Source organism: Micromys minutus (assembly GCF_963924665.1).
Source record: "Micromys minutus genome assembly, chromosome: 13".
Classification (NCBI taxonomy): Eukaryota; Metazoa; Chordata; class Mammalia; order Rodentia; family Muridae; genus Micromys; species Micromys minutus.
Window position 1 is genome coordinate 45,448,826 of NC_137982.1, and position 20,501 is coordinate 45,469,326.

The following is a 20,501-nucleotide window of genomic DNA, read 5'->3' on the forward strand; positions in this document are numbered from 1 at the left end:
TTTTCTTTGCAACAAATTTGAGACTCATGGAACAGGGAAAGGGCAGGAAGGATTTTCACCACTGCACTGTGTGTCCGCATGTTTGTAGCATGTTTGTAGCATGTCATTTGGTGGATGTTAAATTGCCCCTCTGAGAGGTGACAAGGACTGTGCTGGCTGACTTCTGAGAAGGGAAGACACATGGCCTCGTTTGCTGGGGCAGCCTCAATGGCTACCCGCTGTGCCATGGAAGAGGATCATTACTTTCCACCCTGAAGTATCCCACTGCAGATGTGAGCTTTGTGGCTGCCCTATCTAGAAGGTTCTTTTTTGGCTCTTAATTTCTGTGAGTTCAGATTGAACCTACATGAGAGTGGTAACAAGAGAGTAGTGGTTAAAAGTGTCTGCAGGACCTGGATCACCTAGAAACAAACCTCGGGGCGTGACTGTCAAGTTTCTAGATCGTTTTAATTGAGGTGAGAAGATAGAATCTAGCTGTGGGCAGCACCATTCCACAGTCTGGCGTTCCCAGACTGAACAGGAAGGAGAAAAAGCAAGCTGAGACCCGGTATTGGTCCTGTCTGTTTCCAGATGTGTGCACGGCTTCCGGTGCCACGGTGGGCGGCCCGCATCCTCAAGCCATGAGTCTAGAGCTTGCAATGCTGATGGGGTTGGTTCCCTGTTCATGTTTGCTACCTGTAAAACACCTCGAATCCTCTGCTAGCTGATCGCCTTCCGATAAATGTGGGATCGCTGCTTGCCCTCCTGCTGCACACGGCTAGCAGCAACCATGTGTTTCCTTGCTCTAGTAAGCCAGCAGAGTGCTTCACCTTGTCTGACACACATGGGTGCCGTTGGACCATTCCTCACTTTGTACACACAGCACAGGGTTAGGGAAACGACTTCGAACAGAAGGATGAGGCCAGGCCTTCTTATGTGCTCGACTGCTGTGCTGTGCCAAGGCGTGTGCATCCCAGGCACGTGTGCACGGCAGATGCTTTGGGGGGCTCTCGGGATCCCTGAGCTCCCAAAGGCTTACTGTTTCTGTTCACATCTCCCTCTTCCATGGCTTCCAGCATCCATTTTACTGACTAAGATGCAGCCTCAGGAAAAAGGAAAAAAACCAACCAAACACAGAGGGATCCTGAGGTGTGATGACTCACGAATATTTACATACTTAAGAGGTTTTTTTTTTTTTTTTTTGAGTTTGTCTTTACTACCACAGTACGAAACAGGGGGCAGACGTTCGCTTTTTGGTTTATATTTGCACAGAGAAGAAAGCCACAAGTGGACATCGTATCATTCTGCTTTTTATTTATTGTCTGGCTAACTTACAAACATGCAGGTGTCTAAGGTAGATTCTACCCTACCATTAACTACCTGACGGCACAGATCTCTGTGTCCGTTTATACAGTGAAGTGGCATGGAAAAAAAAACCCTACAGCTCCTGCCTATAAACAGGGAAAATTATATTCATACCAAAACTTCAGTAGCCACCCTGTTTTTGGTACTAAAATAAAAAATTGATATTACAAGTTAAAATATAAAGGCCTAACAGTCTTTACAAATATGCAGCTATTCCACTACTTAGACATAAAAAGTCGATTATTTTCAGATCACAAGTAAGGCACCATTGGGTTAAACATTTTCTCAGCTTTCAGTAAATAAAATGCATAGTCAAACAGACACAGAACACTGAATTTTAATACTGTAATATATTTCCATATAAAATGATTTGCAAATGTTAAAATACTACATTGCATCTTAAATACACATAACTGGAAATATTATGGAAAAAAATCATACATGTAAGCTTTGATTTTGATTTCAGGGAAGAAAATAGTCTTTTTTTTTTTTTTTTTTTTTTTGTGATCTGCCATAGATTAAACCAAACACAGAACTTCTCTAGAGTTTTAAATGCAATTGGGTCACTGACTTCCAAAGATAGGATGTAGGTGTATTAATGAAACATTCTTTGCAAAATATATTCTAAACCTTCATTATTATGAATGGCAACTTTGAGCTGTAACCCCATTCCTGACTTAGAAATGTACCCGGAAAACTGAGGTTTACCAGGACTTATCCAATTTTCACTATCCCTTAAAATAGTCAGACCCGCAGTTTTTGAGTCCGACCGTTCTCTGCCATTCACAGCACAAGGAAGGAGTCTATTTTCAGTAAAGTGGGTCACGGAGTGTCTATCAAATGGATGTTTATCCTAGTGTGTATCAGATTAAAGAACTGAAAATATATTTTAAAATGTTAGAAATAAAAAAAATTGTCAAGCTTGTTGAACCTTTTATTTCTTTGTTTTCTCGGAAGGCAGACAAATGGTGGAGAAGGAAGGAAAATTACTCTCTAAAGAACTAGCCAGGGCTTTGGCAAGAAATGTTATAAAAATACAATATATTCAAATCAATCACATTATAATTTATTAGACGTTTCATCTATTAGAACTCCTAAGTTATGCTTTTATATAAATGAAACAATCATTCTATAAATAGGAATGTCTTTCCATTTTTCTTTGGACTGACTTTTTTTTTTTTTGTTAGCATCTCCCAGCAACATGTGAACAATACACTGGACCCAAAATACAAAGTTCAGGTAGATTACACATATGTGGCCATGTGCTTTCATAGACCATGGTAACATTAAACATGACTATATAAAACATCAAAGTGGAAATCTTTTCCCAACTCTACAGCTAGATTTGAAAGTCCCAGTAAAATGTTGTAAACAAAATTATATATATATATATAAAAGGCAAGCCTGGCCCGTTTTGCAGTCAGTCCTTTAGCGGAACTTACTTGTACAGATCCAAGACAACAATTCTCCGGAGAAATTCAAAACCAATGCTTTCCAGGTGCCACTGGTAAGCTCCTTAATCTACTCTACTTCAGTTGGTTGTGCAGAGTCCTGCCCATCATCAGAGCTGTCCCCTTCTCCCATAATTCTGATTTGGTACGTTCTCTGACTTTCTTCTCCTATCTTGCCCTCCTAGCCTTTCCTGAGCTGAGGAAGAAGTTTTCTCTGGAGTAGAAGACTAAGGAGCCACAGAAAATCTGCAAGGCCGTAACCAGGGAGGCTCTGAGCCAGGAAGTGCCCACACCAGTGTGGTTCTCTTGCAGTGGCTTTTATTCCATGCGACTGTAAACTGTACTAGATACTTTTCTGACTAAGATGCTTTGAAGAAAACACCTGTACATATATATTAAGGAAGAAGGCAAAATGAGGGTCAAAAAGCTAAGGTCTCACTGTCTGCCAAACATCATATCAAGTTCTGACTTTGTCTTGGGACATCTCTAGAATTGCTAAACTTCAATTTGCCCTGTTAGGCACAAGCTTTCTGCACTAGCCCGTCTTCCAGACTGTCTGAAAGTGTGGTGCTTAGGCACGTGTGGACACTTGAAATCTGGCTGTGAGTACTGGAGTATGAAGACTTAGTACCAAAAATGCAAATATCTCATTAATAATACAGGCTGAAGTGATATTTCAGATGCGAAGAGCTAAGTAAAATGGAATTCTTTTCATCTGTTTCCTTCTATCTTTCTAAAGCATGGTCACTTGAAGCCTGGGTATGGGGCTCACATTATGTTTCTGTTAGACAGCTCTGTCCTGGAGCCTACCTCGGCCTGCCAAAGATTGGACATCCTGCAACCACAGGGCTTCACGGAGTAAGGCTTGCTCAGCAACTTGCTCCGGCAGTCTGTGGTTCGTGGAAACAGACCGGAAGCCGAGTGAGCAAGAAGGCATAGAGAAAACCTGCTCTCAGGGAATTTAACTACAGCCTGTAGCAAAAAAAAAAAGCAGTGACTGTCTGACCTCCGTGGGGCTGAAAGCTGGGATACAATTCTTCTCTGCCTCCTTCTAACAAAAGCTCATCGATCCCAGCAGCCAACCCTGGCAGGCTGAGGCTGACACAAGCAATAGCTCAGGAATATTTACAACATAAAGAGCCAGGCGCTTCTTTCCCACCCCCACGGGGCGGGCGGGCGCAGGGCTCCCTCCTCGGCTTCTTCACTCCTACTCTTCTCTGAGGGGGCAAAGCGAGGGGGGGGGGGGGGCGTGCAGTTTTCAAACAGCCACAACAGAAGCAGCTCTGGAACTTTGGGAAGAGCCCGGCAGGCAGAGATCACCTCGGAATGGGAGGAAGGGGTGGGGCGCCCCTTTCTCTTCTGTTAGATCCACCTGGATGGAGAAAGCAGATAAAATATAATTTTGGTTAGAAGCTTGTGTTTACTGGGGAAAGTCTGAGACGGCTGCAAAGGTGCTCACTGCTTTACCCAGAGCTTGAGGCTGGGAGTAAGGAAACACGGAGTCCTGTGAGTAGAAGATGGTGGGTACTGGTTACTGAGTCCATGATGGGTGCTGGCTACTGAGTACCTCCACAAGGTTATGTAAGACAGGCATAAGTCATGTAGTCTGACTGTCACCTGATACACCACAAGTGGCCAGCTAGAGGAGAGGTGGTCCTGTACAATGCTGCAAAAAGGGAGCATTCAGGGTGTGCCCCACCTTGCTCAAGGTTGTCTGAGAGGCTGAGGTATTGAAAAGAGCAGAATAAAATGTGTTATCTGATAAGGCTTCATTTTCATTAAATGATTTTCTATTAAAATCAACTTTAGGTTTGTTTTAAGTACATCCTAGAACCATTGAAAGCGAATCTGTAAGATTAGGGGGTTAGGCATTGAAGAATCACCAACTTAAAAACCACTTCAAAAGCCTATTCTCTTTCAGGGGCTGTTGCTCAGGGAAGCTGAGGTAGTGAGCAGGCCACTGTCCTGGTGCTCCGGTCACTGTCCTGGTGCTCCGGTCACTGCTGGAGTCATAAAGGGGGTGGAGAAGGAATGTGCTTGGCTATAACATTAAAAATCTGGAAGGCAAGGGAAAGTGGTTCTGTTATTGATTTAAAAAATCTAAGTGATAGTTAAGTTCCACTAAGAATGTTTATGATAAATGAGGGAAACTATTTAGAGTTTAAGCAAAGAGCTTCTTCACGTGAATTTGTTCTTGTTCCTATAACAGATAGATGTGCCCTATCGATGAACACGCATGTACACATTCATTCACAAAACAGCTAAAGGCATCTGTTGCATGTAAAGGCTCATTTTTATCCAAAACTTCCACCGCCAACACGATAGTTTCCTTAGTTATAACTTTGGGCATGCACCGTCTACAAACTCAGTATTCCAAGTGAATGAAATTTTTAGGATTGAAGTTTTCCTTTCAAGCAGGAATATTTTGTTTCTGCCATTTGTTCTTGGAGAACCCCTTACAATATATTCTAACCTTTTACAGTCGCAGCAGCAGTCTGCACAAGACGAAATGGACTTACTTCATTAACCCCAAAGTGTACATTGTACATGACAGAAACTACTGCCCAAGGCACAATTCTGTGTCCCTGACTCCTCTTTTGATCTGGCTCTGCTTCCTTCCTTCCTTCCTTCCTTCCTTCCTTCCTTCCTTCCTTCCTTTCTTTCTTTCTTTCGTTCTTTCTTTCTTGTCTTTCTCTTTCCTTCTTCCTTCCTTCCCTCCCTCTCTTCCTCCCTCCCTCCCTCCCTCCCTCCCTCCTTTCTTTCTTTCTTTGGTAAGTTTCCCTGAAAGGCTTCTAAGCAGCCTTGACTTCAACTGATATTAAGCTGCTCAAAGGCTGGGCACCCAGTGACCAGCAGTTAAGAGCTGTGTGCTGAGGAGGACTCAGTAGGCCCCGAGCTTCTCTGAGGTACTGTGCTAGTGAACAAGGACCTAGCTCTGGGTGCTGGGCCTACTGTCAGACTTGAGGGATTCATTCTGAGGCTTAGGTCTCTGGGAGCCTGAATCTTAGCAGAGCCACCTTTCCATATTCCACATATTCCACGTTATTTTCTCTCACCCCCCCTTACCCCCGTGCATACTTTGGTGTGAAGTTCCAATGTCTCTATTCTACCTGTTGGTTCACATTTCTCCTTCTACAGAGAGAAGATACAGGCGGCATGCACACTAGCAATGGGAGATAATCCAGATGTGCAATGCTGGGAAGTTCCTGTATGGAGACTTAATGGACTTCCATGGAATGAAACCATGTGATAAAACAGGGGCGTGTTTACTAAGTAGTGTTATGTAAAACCTTGCCACCAAATACGGTCTAGTGTCACTACAACTGTGTAAAAAGTCAGAATTAGATGGAAAACAATAGGAAGAGTGTCTGGTAGAATGAAAATGTCTGTTCTGTGAGAATATATATATATATATGCATACATATGTATATATATGAAACTGTTGAATATATATATATATACATATATATGTATATATGTTGAATACATATACAAATCTATGGTCATAATGCATTTAAATGATCAAGGTAGTACTTTGTTTTAATTTATACATTTTGCCAGTCTCAAACTAGTAGAAGTAGAAGAGTAACCGACCTTTGCTCTCCTAGGAAGGTCAAAATGGAGGGGATGACCCAAAGAGCAAAATAAGATAACTTAACCCTGGTCCTCCAGACGCGTTCTAAGATGGCAGTGTCACCATCACGGAGTTACTGATCATTCTGGGTGTACTGCCGGAGTGCACACAGCTCCTAATGGCGCTTCCTGTTCCACTCCAGAGGCCATCCCCGGGCACCCAGGCTCTCACAGTAGGAGCCTGCACAATGCTACGGCAGAGACACTTACTCCGGTTTTCGTTTCTGGCCAGTTTGCTGGGGTACGTCTTGGTTGTTGGTACATATGGCTCTGGAGGTGGCAAGTCAGAAACCGGATGGAAGTAGAACCTGCTCTCCCACTCATCTGTGGGAGAGACAAACAGAGCCTCAGCACAAGGACGTGGGGAAGACAGACAGACAGACAGACATGCACAGAAACCAGCTCCAGTTTTGTGGCTGGAAGAAAACAGAGAAGCCACAGCGAGACCAATGTGCCCGGCTGCCTCAATGATCCTGGCCTGCAAAGCAAAGCAAGAATGGTTTGAACTGGAGTGGTCTCATCCCCAGGTCTCGATGGAGGCTAAGATGCAGGGTACTTTTCTTCCCACCAGTAGGCCCAGGAACAACTCGGTCATTTAATTTTTTTTTTTCGTTTTATTTTAATTTTATGTGTATGGGTATTTGGGCTGCATGTATGTCTGCCCATCAGATGATTTTGGAAATAAAACTCAGGTCCTCTAGAAGAACAGGTGAGTCTAACTGGGTCCTTTCTGATAACATGGCCGAGGAAAGCAACTGAATAACTAGGCCACTGGGCCTTGCTCACAGCCAGCTCACAGTTCAGAAATGCAGATCATAAGATGGTAATTTGCAAACACACACATCCAAAAACCATTATAAAATCTCTGGTGAATTAAGTTAACCACCCTGAAACTCAAATAAGGAACAAACTAGAAAAACAAAATGAGATGCCTTTTTGGAAGGCGGGAGGAAGAGGCGATCTCGATAGGGGGTCACGGAGAGTCCTAAAATGGAATGTTAGTTCTGTGCAGTATGGGTCACTGACAGGACAAGGAACGTCACATAAACAAGCGTCACTCACCTTCGCAAGATGAGTCTTGGAAGCCATTTCGAATTGATGTGGATGGTGGGGGTGGGGGCGGTGCCCCAGCACCAGGCCTGTCCGGAGGAAGAGGAGGCCTAGGCCCACTTCTGGGACTGTCCATTCCACTCCTGGATGGCAACTGAGGGGTGGCAGGCAGAGCCCGAGGTGTGCTTCCATTTCTGTTTATTGGAGGTGGTGGTGGGAGGGGGCCTGGAGCAAAAGACATTTAGGGAAGCATTGCCTTAAATCCACATTGCGTGAGGTTGAGTGTCTGCTGAACACACACCCTCCAACTAGGGAAAAGGAGAGACGGCGGGGCCTTTCTGGGCATGGCTGGAAACATGAAGGGGACACACACCCAGTGGATATGTAAACCAAGCACATGGAATAGCAGCTAACTGGCTTCAAGTAACCACTGGGACTGGGGACCAAACAGTGAAACTGGAAACAGTTAATAATCTATTTATATTGACAACCATGTCATTGAAAAAACATTTTATCCCTTTAAAGACTTATTGAGCTAATTATTGTGATACCTCGAAAGAATTGTTTAAAAGGAGTAAGACCTTTATAAAGCTAGTTTAGGTCTTTATTAAATGTAAAGAAAATTATTTGTGTGTGTGTGTTTGCACCATGGCGCACACATGGAGGTCAGAAATCAACTTTAGAAAGCTTGTGTTTGCTTTCTACCTTCACCTGGATCCCAGGGTTGAGTCACAGATGTTCTCACTGGCTGAGCCCATTGTCTTGCTGGTACAGTACTAAGTTTTTATGTGTGCAGTATTGTGGGAAATCACACAAGCATATTTCTGCGATGCACTGGGTATCAGGCACAAGTGGCACTAGGAGCCAAACACTGGTTACTTGAAGAACCGCACAAGTCACTTCTTGCTCATTCCTGTGTGTGTGCGTGGTGTGTATGTGGATAGAAAAGCAGTGTGTGTGTGTGGTGCATGTGTGTGTGTATATGTCTATGGTGTACATGTGTGTGTGTGTGTGTGGTGTGTGGGTAGAAAATCAGTGTGTATATGTATGTGTGTGTGTGTGTGTAGAAGCTCAGGAGTGAGAAACTGCTGATCTTACTCTTCCATTACAGACAGTAGGTAGTGGGTTCTGCTCCCGAAAGTGCTGTTGGCTATGTTGGGGCCCATATATAAAAATATACATTACCAATACATTTGAAACCATTTCCTTAAAAAAAAAATATGTAAAGTATGAGTTTCTTCCTGAACCTGGGGCACCCGAAGCTGGTCTCCCACGGCTCCCTGAGCTGAGGCTACAGGCTTTTGCCTGGATATCTGTTTCTAATGCTAGAAGTGCTCTTAACCTCCAAAGTGGGTTTTTAAAAGATTTTTCTTTAATGGGCAGAGAAAGCGGACTCAAAGCTTGGCTTAGGAAGCTAGAACTAGTTAATTCTGGTTGCGATGTAACTGCTTGGTCTATAGAACTCTCAGGAGAACTTACTCCCAACCAAGACAGCGCAGCTTCCCTTTAGGAGAGCAGGGCATGGTGGAAGATGACAGTCCCTCCCTTTTCATTCTCAAGGCTGACCAAGTCAGCTGGACTGCTCGATTCTTTGGACACAAACTATCTGGCCCCTTTCTTGAGATGTCCACGCACCCACCACGACATTACACCATCGGTAGGGAGCAGCGTGCACGGCTTTAGACATTTGGGAGAGCAGGGACTTAGGGACATGCCATCCCCAGTTTTGCCATACCTGATCGGCCTGGCGGATCCCTCACGGGAGGAGGGGGCCTCTCGTTGGGTGGGGGAGGGAGAGGCCCCGAGCGTCCGGGTGAAGGCAAGGGAGGCGCTGAGGACGTGAGGGACAGGTTCCGCTGGGGCAGCCTGGGGATCTCATCGCTGGAAGCCGGAGGCAGAGGAGGGGGCCCTGGACGGCTGGGCGGTGGCGGAGGAGGTGGTGCCTGTGAAACCGACCCAGGCCGCGGGGTGGAAGGCACCGGAGGTTTGCTGTTCTGTGAGGGGGGAGGGGGGACCGCTTCTCTGTGGATGGAAGGCCTGTTGCCCACGGGAGGGGGTGGTGGAGGGGGCTTGTCATCCAAGGCGCGGCTTGGGGTGGGGGGCAAAGGGGGCCTGGGGAATGGAGAGGAGGAGCTCGAGGGGTTCTGGCGCACAGAGCCTGCTCCAAAAGCAGCACCTCGGTTTCCGGGAAAGGGGGGTCTGGGGGCTCCCAGCCCTGCTGGGGATCCCCGGTTGTGCAGACTCGACGGGACGGGTCTTGGCGTATTTGGTACCGGAGGGGGAAGGCTATCTGGTTTTGAGCCCACATCAGGCCTCGGGGGAGGCATTCTGTTCCTGGGCGGCTCTGGGGGCCCACTCCTGTGGCCTGGTGAGGGTGCAGGAAACCTCCCCGGGCCACTTGGGGGTGAAAAGGGCTTGGCAGATGTGGCTCTTCCTCCTGGTGGCAAAATCGGTGCTCGGCTTCCTCCAGAATCTAAAGAACAAGAGAACAGGGTTGAAACGTGAGGAGCCCCAAATAAGCCAGAGGGCAAGGGTGAGTGCTGGCCCTTTCCTACGGATAACTTTAAATTATTTAACATGTTGGTGTGGGTATTTATCTGCCAGGTACAGGTTTTACAGCTGGGCTTTCAAAAGGATGTGTTACCGCATCACCTGCGATAGTTCTGGAAAGGTTGCTATGACTAGAGGACAATACGGGACAGCATGGGGAGCCTGGATCTCCACTGCTGTCCATTCCCCTGCGCCCTGTACTGCTCAGATCTGAAAAAGAATTCAGTCAGCCATCTTAGGTGTGCGAATGTAGTTCCTCCAAAGAAAGTCTCTCCCCACCCCAGTGTGTGTGTGTGTGTGTGTGTGTGTGTGTGTATCTAATCCCTTTGAGAGAAAAAATGCTCCATAAATGTGTGTGGGGTAGGGTGGGGAGGGTTTAGTGAAGAATTATGACATTTAAAATAATTAGGAAAAATTTGTATGAGTAAGAACTTTATTTGCAAAGAAGTAGACAAGCTTCTCCCCCATATTTAGGTCAATCCTCAGTACTGGCAAGATGTAACAATTTTGTAAGGCTTTGGTTGAACAAGTGTTGTGGAATTTGGTCGAACTAAATTGTGGTTTAAGGAGGAATGAAGTGGAGAAGAGAGGAGGGAGTATCAACAGTCTCTCCCCAAATCTCAAACCAAGTTAGTTTTTTTTTTAAGATTAATTTTTTTAAAATTATGACTGAGTGTTTTGCCTTCACACACCCCACATTTTACAGTGCCCTGGCCGGCCATAAGAGGGTGTTGGATTATTTGGGGTTGGAGTTAAGACAGCTGTCAGCGGCTATGAGGGTGCTGGGACTCAAGCCCAGGTCCTCTGGGAGAGCAGCTTCTCAAGTCCCACAAGGTCATTCTTGGAAAAAAAATGGTTGCCATGGAAACATCTCCCACTTCAACCATGAATTAAGTAATATACAAATATTTATTCTACACCCACTTTCTAGATATTAGAAACAGACGTGGACGAGCAAAAAAAAAAAGTTATCTTTCTTACATTTTCTGTTCTTATGGGAGGCAAATGATAAAGTAGTAAAGAGACACTTTCTGGTGGTCATTAGTACAAAAAGGAAACTGATGGATCGAGAGTGCCCAGAAAGGCCAGGCCTGGTGGGGTGCTAGAGACAGTGCCTCTGGGACGGGCCATGTGACCCGGAGACCTAACAAGAAGGAGCAGCTTTGGGAGAAGAGGCCGTGCACACTTTGGGAGAAGAGGCAGTGCACACTTTGGGAGAAGAGGCCGTGCACACTTTGGGAGAAGAGGCCAAGCACACCTCAAGTAGAGGGTAGTCATGGTCAGAAGCTCCAGGCTCCACACCAGAAGCCTGGGGTCACAGCACAGGAGCACTGAGTCCACAGAAAGGAGGTCCACGTGGCCAGGCCACTAGGAGTTTTGTAGGGGAGTCGTTAGAGTCTGTCCTCCGCACAAGAAGCACTTGATCAGCTTTAGTCGGTGGAGTAACATGAACCCAAGATCATTTAAAATTTTGACTTTAGCACGTATTTTTCTTGAGTAGGTGGTATAATCCTGTACCATTAGCTTATGCTATGTCTTCCAGATTCACATGCAAGCTATAGCTAACCATCCATCTTAAACCAGCACAGGATCCCTGGCACTGGCCTCAAAGCCTTCTTCACTTTCCTTTTGTTCCATTCTTCTCCCTTTACACATGAGATGTGCATGCATCTGGCAGCTGCCTAGCATCCTTTTGTGTGCTTTGGGGAAAAACGTTTTAACAGAAGACTAGAAAAATAGGACCTACAGCCAGCCACCCAGGGACCAGTGGCTTTGCCTTCGGAAGAGTGTGAGACTTTCATCCCGGTGCATGAGACTACTTTCAAGCTGAGTGTAACAGGCCTACTTGAAACCTATGTGAACTCTGTTTAGGCACGAGTCCTGTCCTCAATCAATTTCATCACGGTCATGCAATATCCGAGACTGAAAATACAACCTTCAGGGATTTCATATAAGGGCTGCTCTATCTGTGCTCAGAGCACTGGTTTCTAATACCAAGTGTCTGCCGTGCTAAACTCCTGTTGCTACTGAGTGAGGGCTAGAGCTGTGTCTTCTAGGACACCCTCCACCATGTCCTTGAAAATGCCGTAGGTTGTCTGACAAAGAGAGCTGCACTCCTAGGTCATTAGGAAGAGTCTGGGGAGGTGGGTGAGGCAGGTCCCCCTTTCTCTTTTCCATTCCCCATTCTTCCCACTCCAGCTCACCCTTTAGAAAAGCATTGGAGGGTGGGTTAACCTAAGGATACTGTCCAAATATACATAGCTCTACAGGCCTGCCTGGTCCTTACTGGTAAGAAGCCCACCCTGATCCCTCATAAGACGTTGACATCTTGAAAGGTGTAACTGGTTTTGTTTTTGATTTCCAGAAGTTCTAGAATGCACTTTAATGGCAAAATTCTTGACAGCACAACGCATATCTGACACATCTTCTATTCAAACCCCCGTCCAGGCACCTCCAAAACAGAAAGGTTCACAGGAGCCCTTGAAATTCGTAAACAAACAGTGTACCTGTTTTAAAGGGCAGAGCCTAACTGCCAAATTGCCCCTTGTTTAGAACATCAGAGAAAGAATTTTATTTACCATTCTCCCTGTTGGCGGTGGACCTCAGCTTCGGCATTCCAGCCTGGAATAGTCCTCCCAGTCCTGGAGGACCACCCCCACCAAAATTTCCACCGCCACCGCCGCCTCCTCCACCACCACCTCCACCATAGCCACCACCGCCACTGGCACCGGCTCCCTTTGGTTCTGCAGACGGAAGGAAAGACACTTGAGAAAATGCAGGAGCATTTACCAGGAAGCTGTAACACACAGAGGAAACAGAACGCGCTGACCTTGGGCATTTAAAACAAAAGGGACATTTTCCTCTTACATTTTGTACTTAGTATTAGCACCAAGAAATTTCATTTGATTTGGCCACTTTGCTGTATGTTTTCAGTTTAAAAAATCACACACACACAAAAAATGACCTTTCATTTTCTAATAGACACACAGTTTCAAATAATAAATGTTCTTCCTTTCTAAGAACTGTATTCCTTCTTTCTGTTTTATATAAATAATTACTTTGATGGCTGAACCGCCTTAACAATGTGGATTATCAATGTTGCTACGGCAACAGTGTTCTGATTTTAATGAGACCGCTTCTGTTCTGAAGCTAAATATTAACTATTAGGTTACCATAATTTTAAAAAATATTTACTGAAAAGGAGGATTCTTCTATTTTAGGTTTAAAGACTTATAATGTGGAATCTTATCAAATACCTAACTAGGTATCAAATACCTATTTGATTTTTATTTTTATTAAATTTTTATTATTTGATATTTAGAATAGATTTTAAATCTATTACTAAAAATGGGGTTATTTTCAGTCTTGATCAATTACTTTTTTTGCTTAGTGTTTTCTTATTCATAAATGGTATATGTTATTTGCTTTTCTTTCTTTTCTAAAGTTTTATTTATTTTATGTATCTGAGTATATTATTGCTCTCTTCAGACACACCAGAAGAGGGCAACAGACCCATTACAGATGGTCGTGAGTCACCATGTGGTTGCTGGAAACTGAACTCAGGACCTCTGGAAGAGCAGTCAGTGCTCTTAACCGCTGAACTATCTCTCCAGCCCGAATGTCATTTTCTTATTTCTGGAACTCCTTGCTGACATTTATTTGGGTGGCTGCCCTGCCTTTGACAGAGTCTCTGATCCTGCCCACTACAAGCCTCCCAGCTCTACCCAGGTAGAGATGGCTAAGGGTGTCACCCAGGCTCAGCGGGTCAGGTAGCTCAATGGTAAAGGGCTTGCCTAACATGCCCTTGGCTACGGCTTCCATCCCCATGACAAAATGAAAGCAAGAAGGAAGAAACAAAACGCTCAGAAGAACATCTGGAGACATGGCCACACGTCCTCTGGGAAGCAGGATTGCCCCCAGGTGGATCACACTGGCCTGTGGACCCCCTGTGTGTACAGTGTCTGGGCCACATTCTGGTGTTAGGACAGTGGCAGTTTTATGACACTTAAACAAAAAGCTTTCTGTGGCTTCTGGCTTGGGAAAGATTCATACAGTTTTGAATTAGCTGTTTATGGAAAACTGAAACACAGAGCTTAGCAATAAAAACCCTTTTAATGCACATTTTTTCAGAGAGAAACTAATCTTAGAAAGTCTCTGTCTTTTTGGTGTTTATGCAGGCTCCCTGAGTAAAGTCTGACAAATTAGTGGTTTCCTAGGAAATTGACTTCAAGATTTTAAAATGAGCCAAGCATCATGAAGCACACCTGTAAATCTCACTACTCACAAAAGGAACCATCTGAAGATGTCTCGGCATGAGACTCATTATTCTATTCCAACTGTAGAAAACCCACCTCAAATCTCTGAATTGACTTTGGGAGGTTTCATTTTATTCATTAATGTGTTTTTCTAACTTAGCCATTAGTTCTTTGTCTTTCCTAGGTGTACAGCTCTCTGCTACGGACATATCCTGGTGATGAATTAACAAGGACTATTTTACCTAACAGGCTAAACCCAATTACAGCAACAATTTCAAGAGTGCTTGTGAAATTGCTTTAGTATGACATCTAAAACTTTACTAACTTCTAACTACCGATAATATAACTCATTCAAGTACTACTCATCACTAAATAAGACAGCTCAGAACACCATGCACACACACTCGCACATGCCCATGCACACGTAATGCACACACACACGCACACAGTTATGTTCTGCTGTAAACCGAAAGTGTGCTGTACTATCACACACACCCATCAGCATGGTCTCCCTGGAGTTCTACCCATTGTTCATATATCGAAGTATTATATAGTTTAAATGTAGCCCTCGAGGCTCTAATGTGGGAAACCTGGTCCTCAGTGTGTTCCTGAGAGAGAGAGTGTAACCTTTAGGGAACAGAGGCTGGTGGGAAATGATGAGGCCATTGAAGGGGATGGTTACTACTCTCAGAAGGAGTTAATATGGTTTCACAAGACTCTAGTTAGTTCTGAAAAGGGTCATCACAAAACAGCAAGACTGGCTTCTTTCCAGGCAGGTTTCCTGTCTCCAAGCTCCTGGGAATCACGTCTTTCTCTAGAATTCCTCTTAGCAGACAAGAGAGTACTGCACAAGCATTGTCTCCTTGGAAGCTCACAACAGACTTGTGTGGCCAGTAAAGTGGTGCCCGTCTCCACTTTCCAAATGAAGGCAGTAAAGCTTGGCTCTGATGATGTTGTGTGTCAGGCCCTGACTCCTGACTCCTGATTCTAAAGCTCGGACACTTCCATGTCTCACGCTGCCTCACTGTCTCTGGTGCCAGGAGCAACGGGTTAATCTCCAGAAAGCGCTGTGAGTAATTCAGAGAATCACTGCTGTGTGTTTCTTGGACAAAGAATTATTATGCTGGCTTCCTGAGGCATTAGAGAGGGCTCAAGCTAAGGCTGTGGCTACAATGACTAACTCAGTTCTGTCTTTTGCTAGCTTGGCAGCTGTTGTCAGGGAGAGAGAGAGAGAGAGAGAGAGAGAGAGAGACAGACAGACAGACAGACAGACAAAGAGCGACAGAGACAGATCCAGTTGGAGGCATAGGTTGACACTAAGATAGAAGCCATTTGGAACCATGGGAAAGAGCCGTTACTCACTGTCCAATATTGGCGCACTTCTGTCATTTGTGACTGTCTTCTTTAGCTTCTTCCCTTTGCTGATGTCAGAGAGAAGCGCATTCCTCCCAGCCTGCTCTGACTTATTCAAGGTGGGTTTCTCGGTATTGGCCTGAAAGGCAACCACATGGACTCATCAGCTGCTCTTGGGCATAAAACCCTGCCCCGGAGCACCCAGTCAGACAGGCAACCTGGATTTAAGATTCTGGGCTGAACACTCTGTGGGAGTGTTTGGATTTCATGTCATTCTCCTTAAGACCCAGATTCCTGGGAGCAGATACAGCAACAGAACACAAAAATACTGAGTCTCTGATAAAAATCTCAATTTTCAGACTCTGCCCATGAAAGCTAGGGCATGCTGGTCCTTTCCTGGGACAGTAAGTCTGAGGGGACTCCCTTGTCTGCTCTGTCCTGAGGAGCAGACAGCCTCTCCCATTATTTGCCCACACCTGCTGCAAGGAAATGCTGGACCCTGTCAAACCAGAGTGGGTTTCTCAACTCTCTAAAACTTTAGGAAATGATTCCCTCTGAATAACTGAGAAAAGTGTGTTTCTCTTTTAATTCGTCAGATTTATTAGGGCATAATTTACATACATCAAATCACTCCTGTCAGCTCACACCACTATAGAATAGAATATTTTTTTTCCTTACCCCACAATTCCTTCACATTCAGTTGACCATAACATGTTTCTGATACTTAATTCCTTTGAAAGCTTGGCCCAGAGCAAATACACAGTTACTTAAAGATGTTTGGGCATTATTATTATTTTTTAAAAATAATCCTAAAGTTACCGACTGTGAAACTGAGGTCCTGGTCCTTTAGGGATACTCTAGGAATGCAGACACTCAAGTCTAACACATAGGCTTGAAGGCAAGCACCTCTCCTGTGTGGATCCCGTCCAGGGTCAATGTGGCTACCTCAAAGCCAAAGGTCTGGCTGACCTGAGTCTCCTGGGCTGGTCCCACCCTTCAGGAAGAGGTGAGGTCCCAGATAAGCCAGTTTTGGTCATAGAAGGTGAGAAGCATATGGTTTGATGCCCCCTCAGCTTTTTATTGCCAGCATGAGAGGCAGAATTACTGTGCACCAAGATGCAGTGAACCGGGGAGAGGTCCTTCTGCCGCGATGACAGCGATCTGCACTTTCTGCAGATCCTATTTCATTTTAATTTAGTCTTCATTGACCCTGCGTGTTATTTCTGCTTTACAGACATGTGCACACAAACCCAGAACAAAAACACCAACAAAAACCTGCAGTGTAGTCAGTTAAATCATTTGGTCTAGTTGCAGGGGCATCAAGGCTAGGACGAGGAGCTGAGGTCTGAACTCTAGCAGTCTGATGCCAGGACCTGCCTCTATCTGAGAGGGTGACTGTGGGCTTCCACATGTTCCTTCCCCATCAGCCCCCAACATCCCCTGGAATCAACCTGTAGGGAGCTTCTCCACTGTACTTCCACACACATTCTTCCCATGGCTAAATTGGTTTTGCTAGCAATTTTGTGTTCTATTATACCTTCAAAGCCACCTGGTCCCTTTAAGAATAAAAATCAACTAGAGATTTTCTGATGGACCCACACTGGACATCTTCTGTTTGAGTCAGCAGCTTCCACAGAGGCTCCCCGCCCTTAGCTTGAAGATTTATTTTGTCACCTGACTTCCTTATGCAAACCTCTCTCAAGTGGCAGACCAGGACCCTCAACTAGGTCAGTGTTGCCTGGTGACCACCAATCTATCTTCCCTTTCCTCCTGGCTTTGCTCTTTGAGTTCTGTGTTTATATCCCTGGCTGGCCTCAATTCTCCTGCCTCAGCCTCCAGAGTTTAGCTTACAGGCGACTCATCACATCCACCTTCAACCTTTAATTCTTAGGATGAGCTTTTATGACTTTTAAAGTCTTCTCTGTTCCATATTACTTAATATTTTCATTAAATTCATTTACTGTAATCTTTTTTAAAAAAATGAACACTCTCTCTTAAATTATATCACCAGCTTTTAAATAAGCTACTGGCTTTGATATGCCAATCATACATTTTTAGAACACATATTAAAGTAAGTATATCAGCATTAAAATTCTAAAATGTAACCCATGCGCCAACAAGTAGTGATCGGCAGCTCCCATTTGGGAGGGATAAAGAAAAACTGCTCTTGCCATATCAGCCAGCTAAGCGTGTTTTCTAATTAATCCAAGCAAGGGCTGCTTAAAAATTTCATAGGCTGACACTCTTATAAGATGAAAAATAAATATTATAAAAAAATGAGTTGGTTAAAGAGATACACAAATCCTATCTGAGAATAAACCTAACTTCCATCAAATTGCTATACATATTTCTAAATGCTTAAGACACAATTTCTGTCCTTATACCCTTAGGAATTCGCACAGGAAGCTGGGGGAGCAACTGTTAGTAGGTTAGGGTGTCAGGAGAGTGATAGAAATGTGTGCCACAGGAACCTGGAGCGGGAGACTTTTCTTCCCCAGCCTCAGTTTCCCAATACGAGAAATGAAGGGATCGATCATCAGTGTGGCTCCCAAGCAGCAAAGGCTTACATGGTGGGTGGGGCTTTGGGAGGAAGTGAGTCTTGGAGTCTTTCTAAAGGTGGATGTCCTAAAATTCCCTGACAGACTCCTTATCCAAGGACCAGGAGGGGTCCAGTGCTGAAACCCTTTGGAAAGTACTTATCCAGACACAAGGACAGGCTCAGTGGGGTGTGAGAGTGTGTGCGAAGGTGGTGGTGGGGGTAACATTTGTCGAGAACAGTGTATAAAGAAAGGGGAGGAAGCAGAGAAGGAAGAAGTGAAGCTAGATAATATCAAATGCACTGCAGAACTCCTTCACTTCCTGGAGTTAATATCAAATGCACTGCAGAACTCCTTCACTTCCTGGAGTTAATATCAAATGCACTGTAGAACTCCTTCACTTCCTGGAGTTAATATCAAATGCACTGCAGAACTCCTTCACTTCCTGGAGTTAAGGCTGTTTGAATGGGGAGACAGTGCACCCTGCCTCTGAGCTCCAGAACTGTTCCCTCAAAGCCTTATTTGCTTTGATAGATTGGGTAGAGGAAGACTAATAATCCAGGAAGACTAACACTCCAGGCCTGTAAACTTCTATCCCAGGAGACCTTGACCAAACATATTCTTTATGTTATGTGGATTCCAGAGGTCTCAAGAAGGTTCTAACCTCAGAAAAGACGGCCCTGGCAAAGCAGACCTACATGGCCAGTGCATTTACAACAAACACAACCATGTGTCAGCATTTGACCTGTCTGGTCGTCTTCATGCACGAAGTGAAGGGAGAAATCCACTGTATGAGTATGTTTCAGAAATAACCTAGTCTCGGGCAGACTAGCTCGGACTATACAGGAAGACTCTTCCTAAAAAGCTGCCTTTAAAAACAAAAAGCAAAAGCTGAATAAAGACAATATACTTACAAGTGCAAATGTTGGTGGAGGTGGGGGTGCTGGTGGGGGAGGGACAGGCATCTTGGATAGTTAGAATTTCAGCAGTCTTGAGGGTAAATCTGTAAAAACAGGACATATTGGTGCATTAGATCTCTTGATAATAGCCTGCTGGAAGCTCCTTACTTCTCTTCCACGGTGACATGGACCACTTCCCTCAGTTACCCTAGCGGGACTGTTCAGGAGGGGCCCTGGTGAGAGGGAGTGTTTGAGTGGAGATGGCAGGACACTAAATGTCACACCCAGTACTAACACTGTCCATTTCTGTCCCTGCACTGCAGGCCACAGCGGCATAGGACAGCTGTGAGCATGTGTCTGCAGATGTAAGCTTGTGCCTGCGGAAGCAGGAAGAATCTCTAGAAGCTACCAGAAATGCATCCCAGTCTGGTCAGACACGTTTCAAGCAGCACCTACTCTGCCTCGCCGATTTGCATGAACTCTTTCCACTCTCCCATCTTTTCTCCCCTTGGACACATCCAACATTTTAACGAGATCCCTAGATGCTCCAAAAGTGCTGAAATTTTAGAATCTCTGTTACAAAGCTTGAGCCTTATGCCAGTGAGCAGCCACTGATGACCTGAAGTCTATGCAACATCATGCCCAAATTCCAAACACAGGAATTATTTTCCTTTATCCTCAATAGTCTTGCCAACTGCAGAAAACAACTTCTTAGCCCTTAAATATTAATTTGGCTCAACCACTAAAAAGTTAATGTGGAAAATATACACCTTAAGACAAACCATCCATTAAAATACTGCAGGACAGCTTGCTGAGAACCACACAGAAAGACTCCCACACCTGCTTCCAAACCAGACCGGGGACATCTGGGATCCAGCGCCTTCAAAGCGAGCTAACTATGAGCAGAATTTAGGCCGGCATGCTGGGACGCCCTTGCAATCCAAACACTTATGAGGCAGAGGCAGAAGAGCATGGTAAGTCTGTGGCCTATGCAGTAAGTCTGGCTATATAGCAAGCCCAGGTTAGCCAGAACTGCAGAGAAATCCTGAAAGGGACCATATTTTCCAAGTTCTTTACTCATTACTCTCTAATCCTGGGGGAAAGGGGTTCTATGAGAGGCCACTGGAAGCGGCTTTATCCGGTTATGGTTTATTATTGCAGGGGGCTATTGGAAAACTCGGAGTATCTTGCTCTGTAAATATTGCCTTAAACGCTGTGGTTGGGTCCCATTTAAGTCCAGTAAGAGCTTCTGAATAACACCCTTAGTTTGTTTCCATGATTTTTTGTGTGCGTGCGCCTGGCTCCTTTCCAACTTGGCTTTGTTGTTTTCTCCCCTGATTCCAAAGGGGAGCATTGTGGAGAAGAGCAGTCGGTAAATACACTGGAAGTCCTACTTGTCCTCAGCAATGGGAGTCTGTAAACCCCACC

General features: G+C 44.9%; 1 protein-coding gene across 1 annotated transcript in view; it reads right to left on the reverse strand.

Annotated features, from left to right (window-relative positions):
• Positions 1 to 1,316: 1,316 nt before the first annotated feature.
• Positions 1,317 to 20,501, reverse strand: part of WIPF1 (WAS/WASL interacting protein family member 1) — a 96,130-nt gene continuing 76,945 nt past the window's right edge. Inside the window, exons 2-8 of the mRNA XM_080927011.1 lie at positions 19,089 to 19,177; positions 15,647 to 15,776; positions 12,608 to 12,772; positions 9,214 to 9,951; positions 7,491 to 7,703; positions 6,639 to 6,752; positions 1,317 to 4,167 (exon numbers count right to left, since the gene is read on the reverse strand). Coding sequence (XP_080783137.1) covers positions 4,112 to 4,167; positions 6,639 to 6,752; positions 7,491 to 7,703; positions 9,214 to 9,951; positions 12,608 to 12,772; positions 15,647 to 15,776; positions 19,089 to 19,139 — 1,467 coding nt within the window. The 5' untranslated portion in view covers positions 19,140 to 19,177 and the 3' untranslated portion in view covers positions 1,317 to 4,111. The remainder of the gene's footprint in view (positions 4,168 to 6,638; positions 6,753 to 7,490; positions 7,704 to 9,213; positions 9,952 to 12,607; positions 12,773 to 15,646; positions 15,777 to 19,088; positions 19,178 to 20,501) is intronic.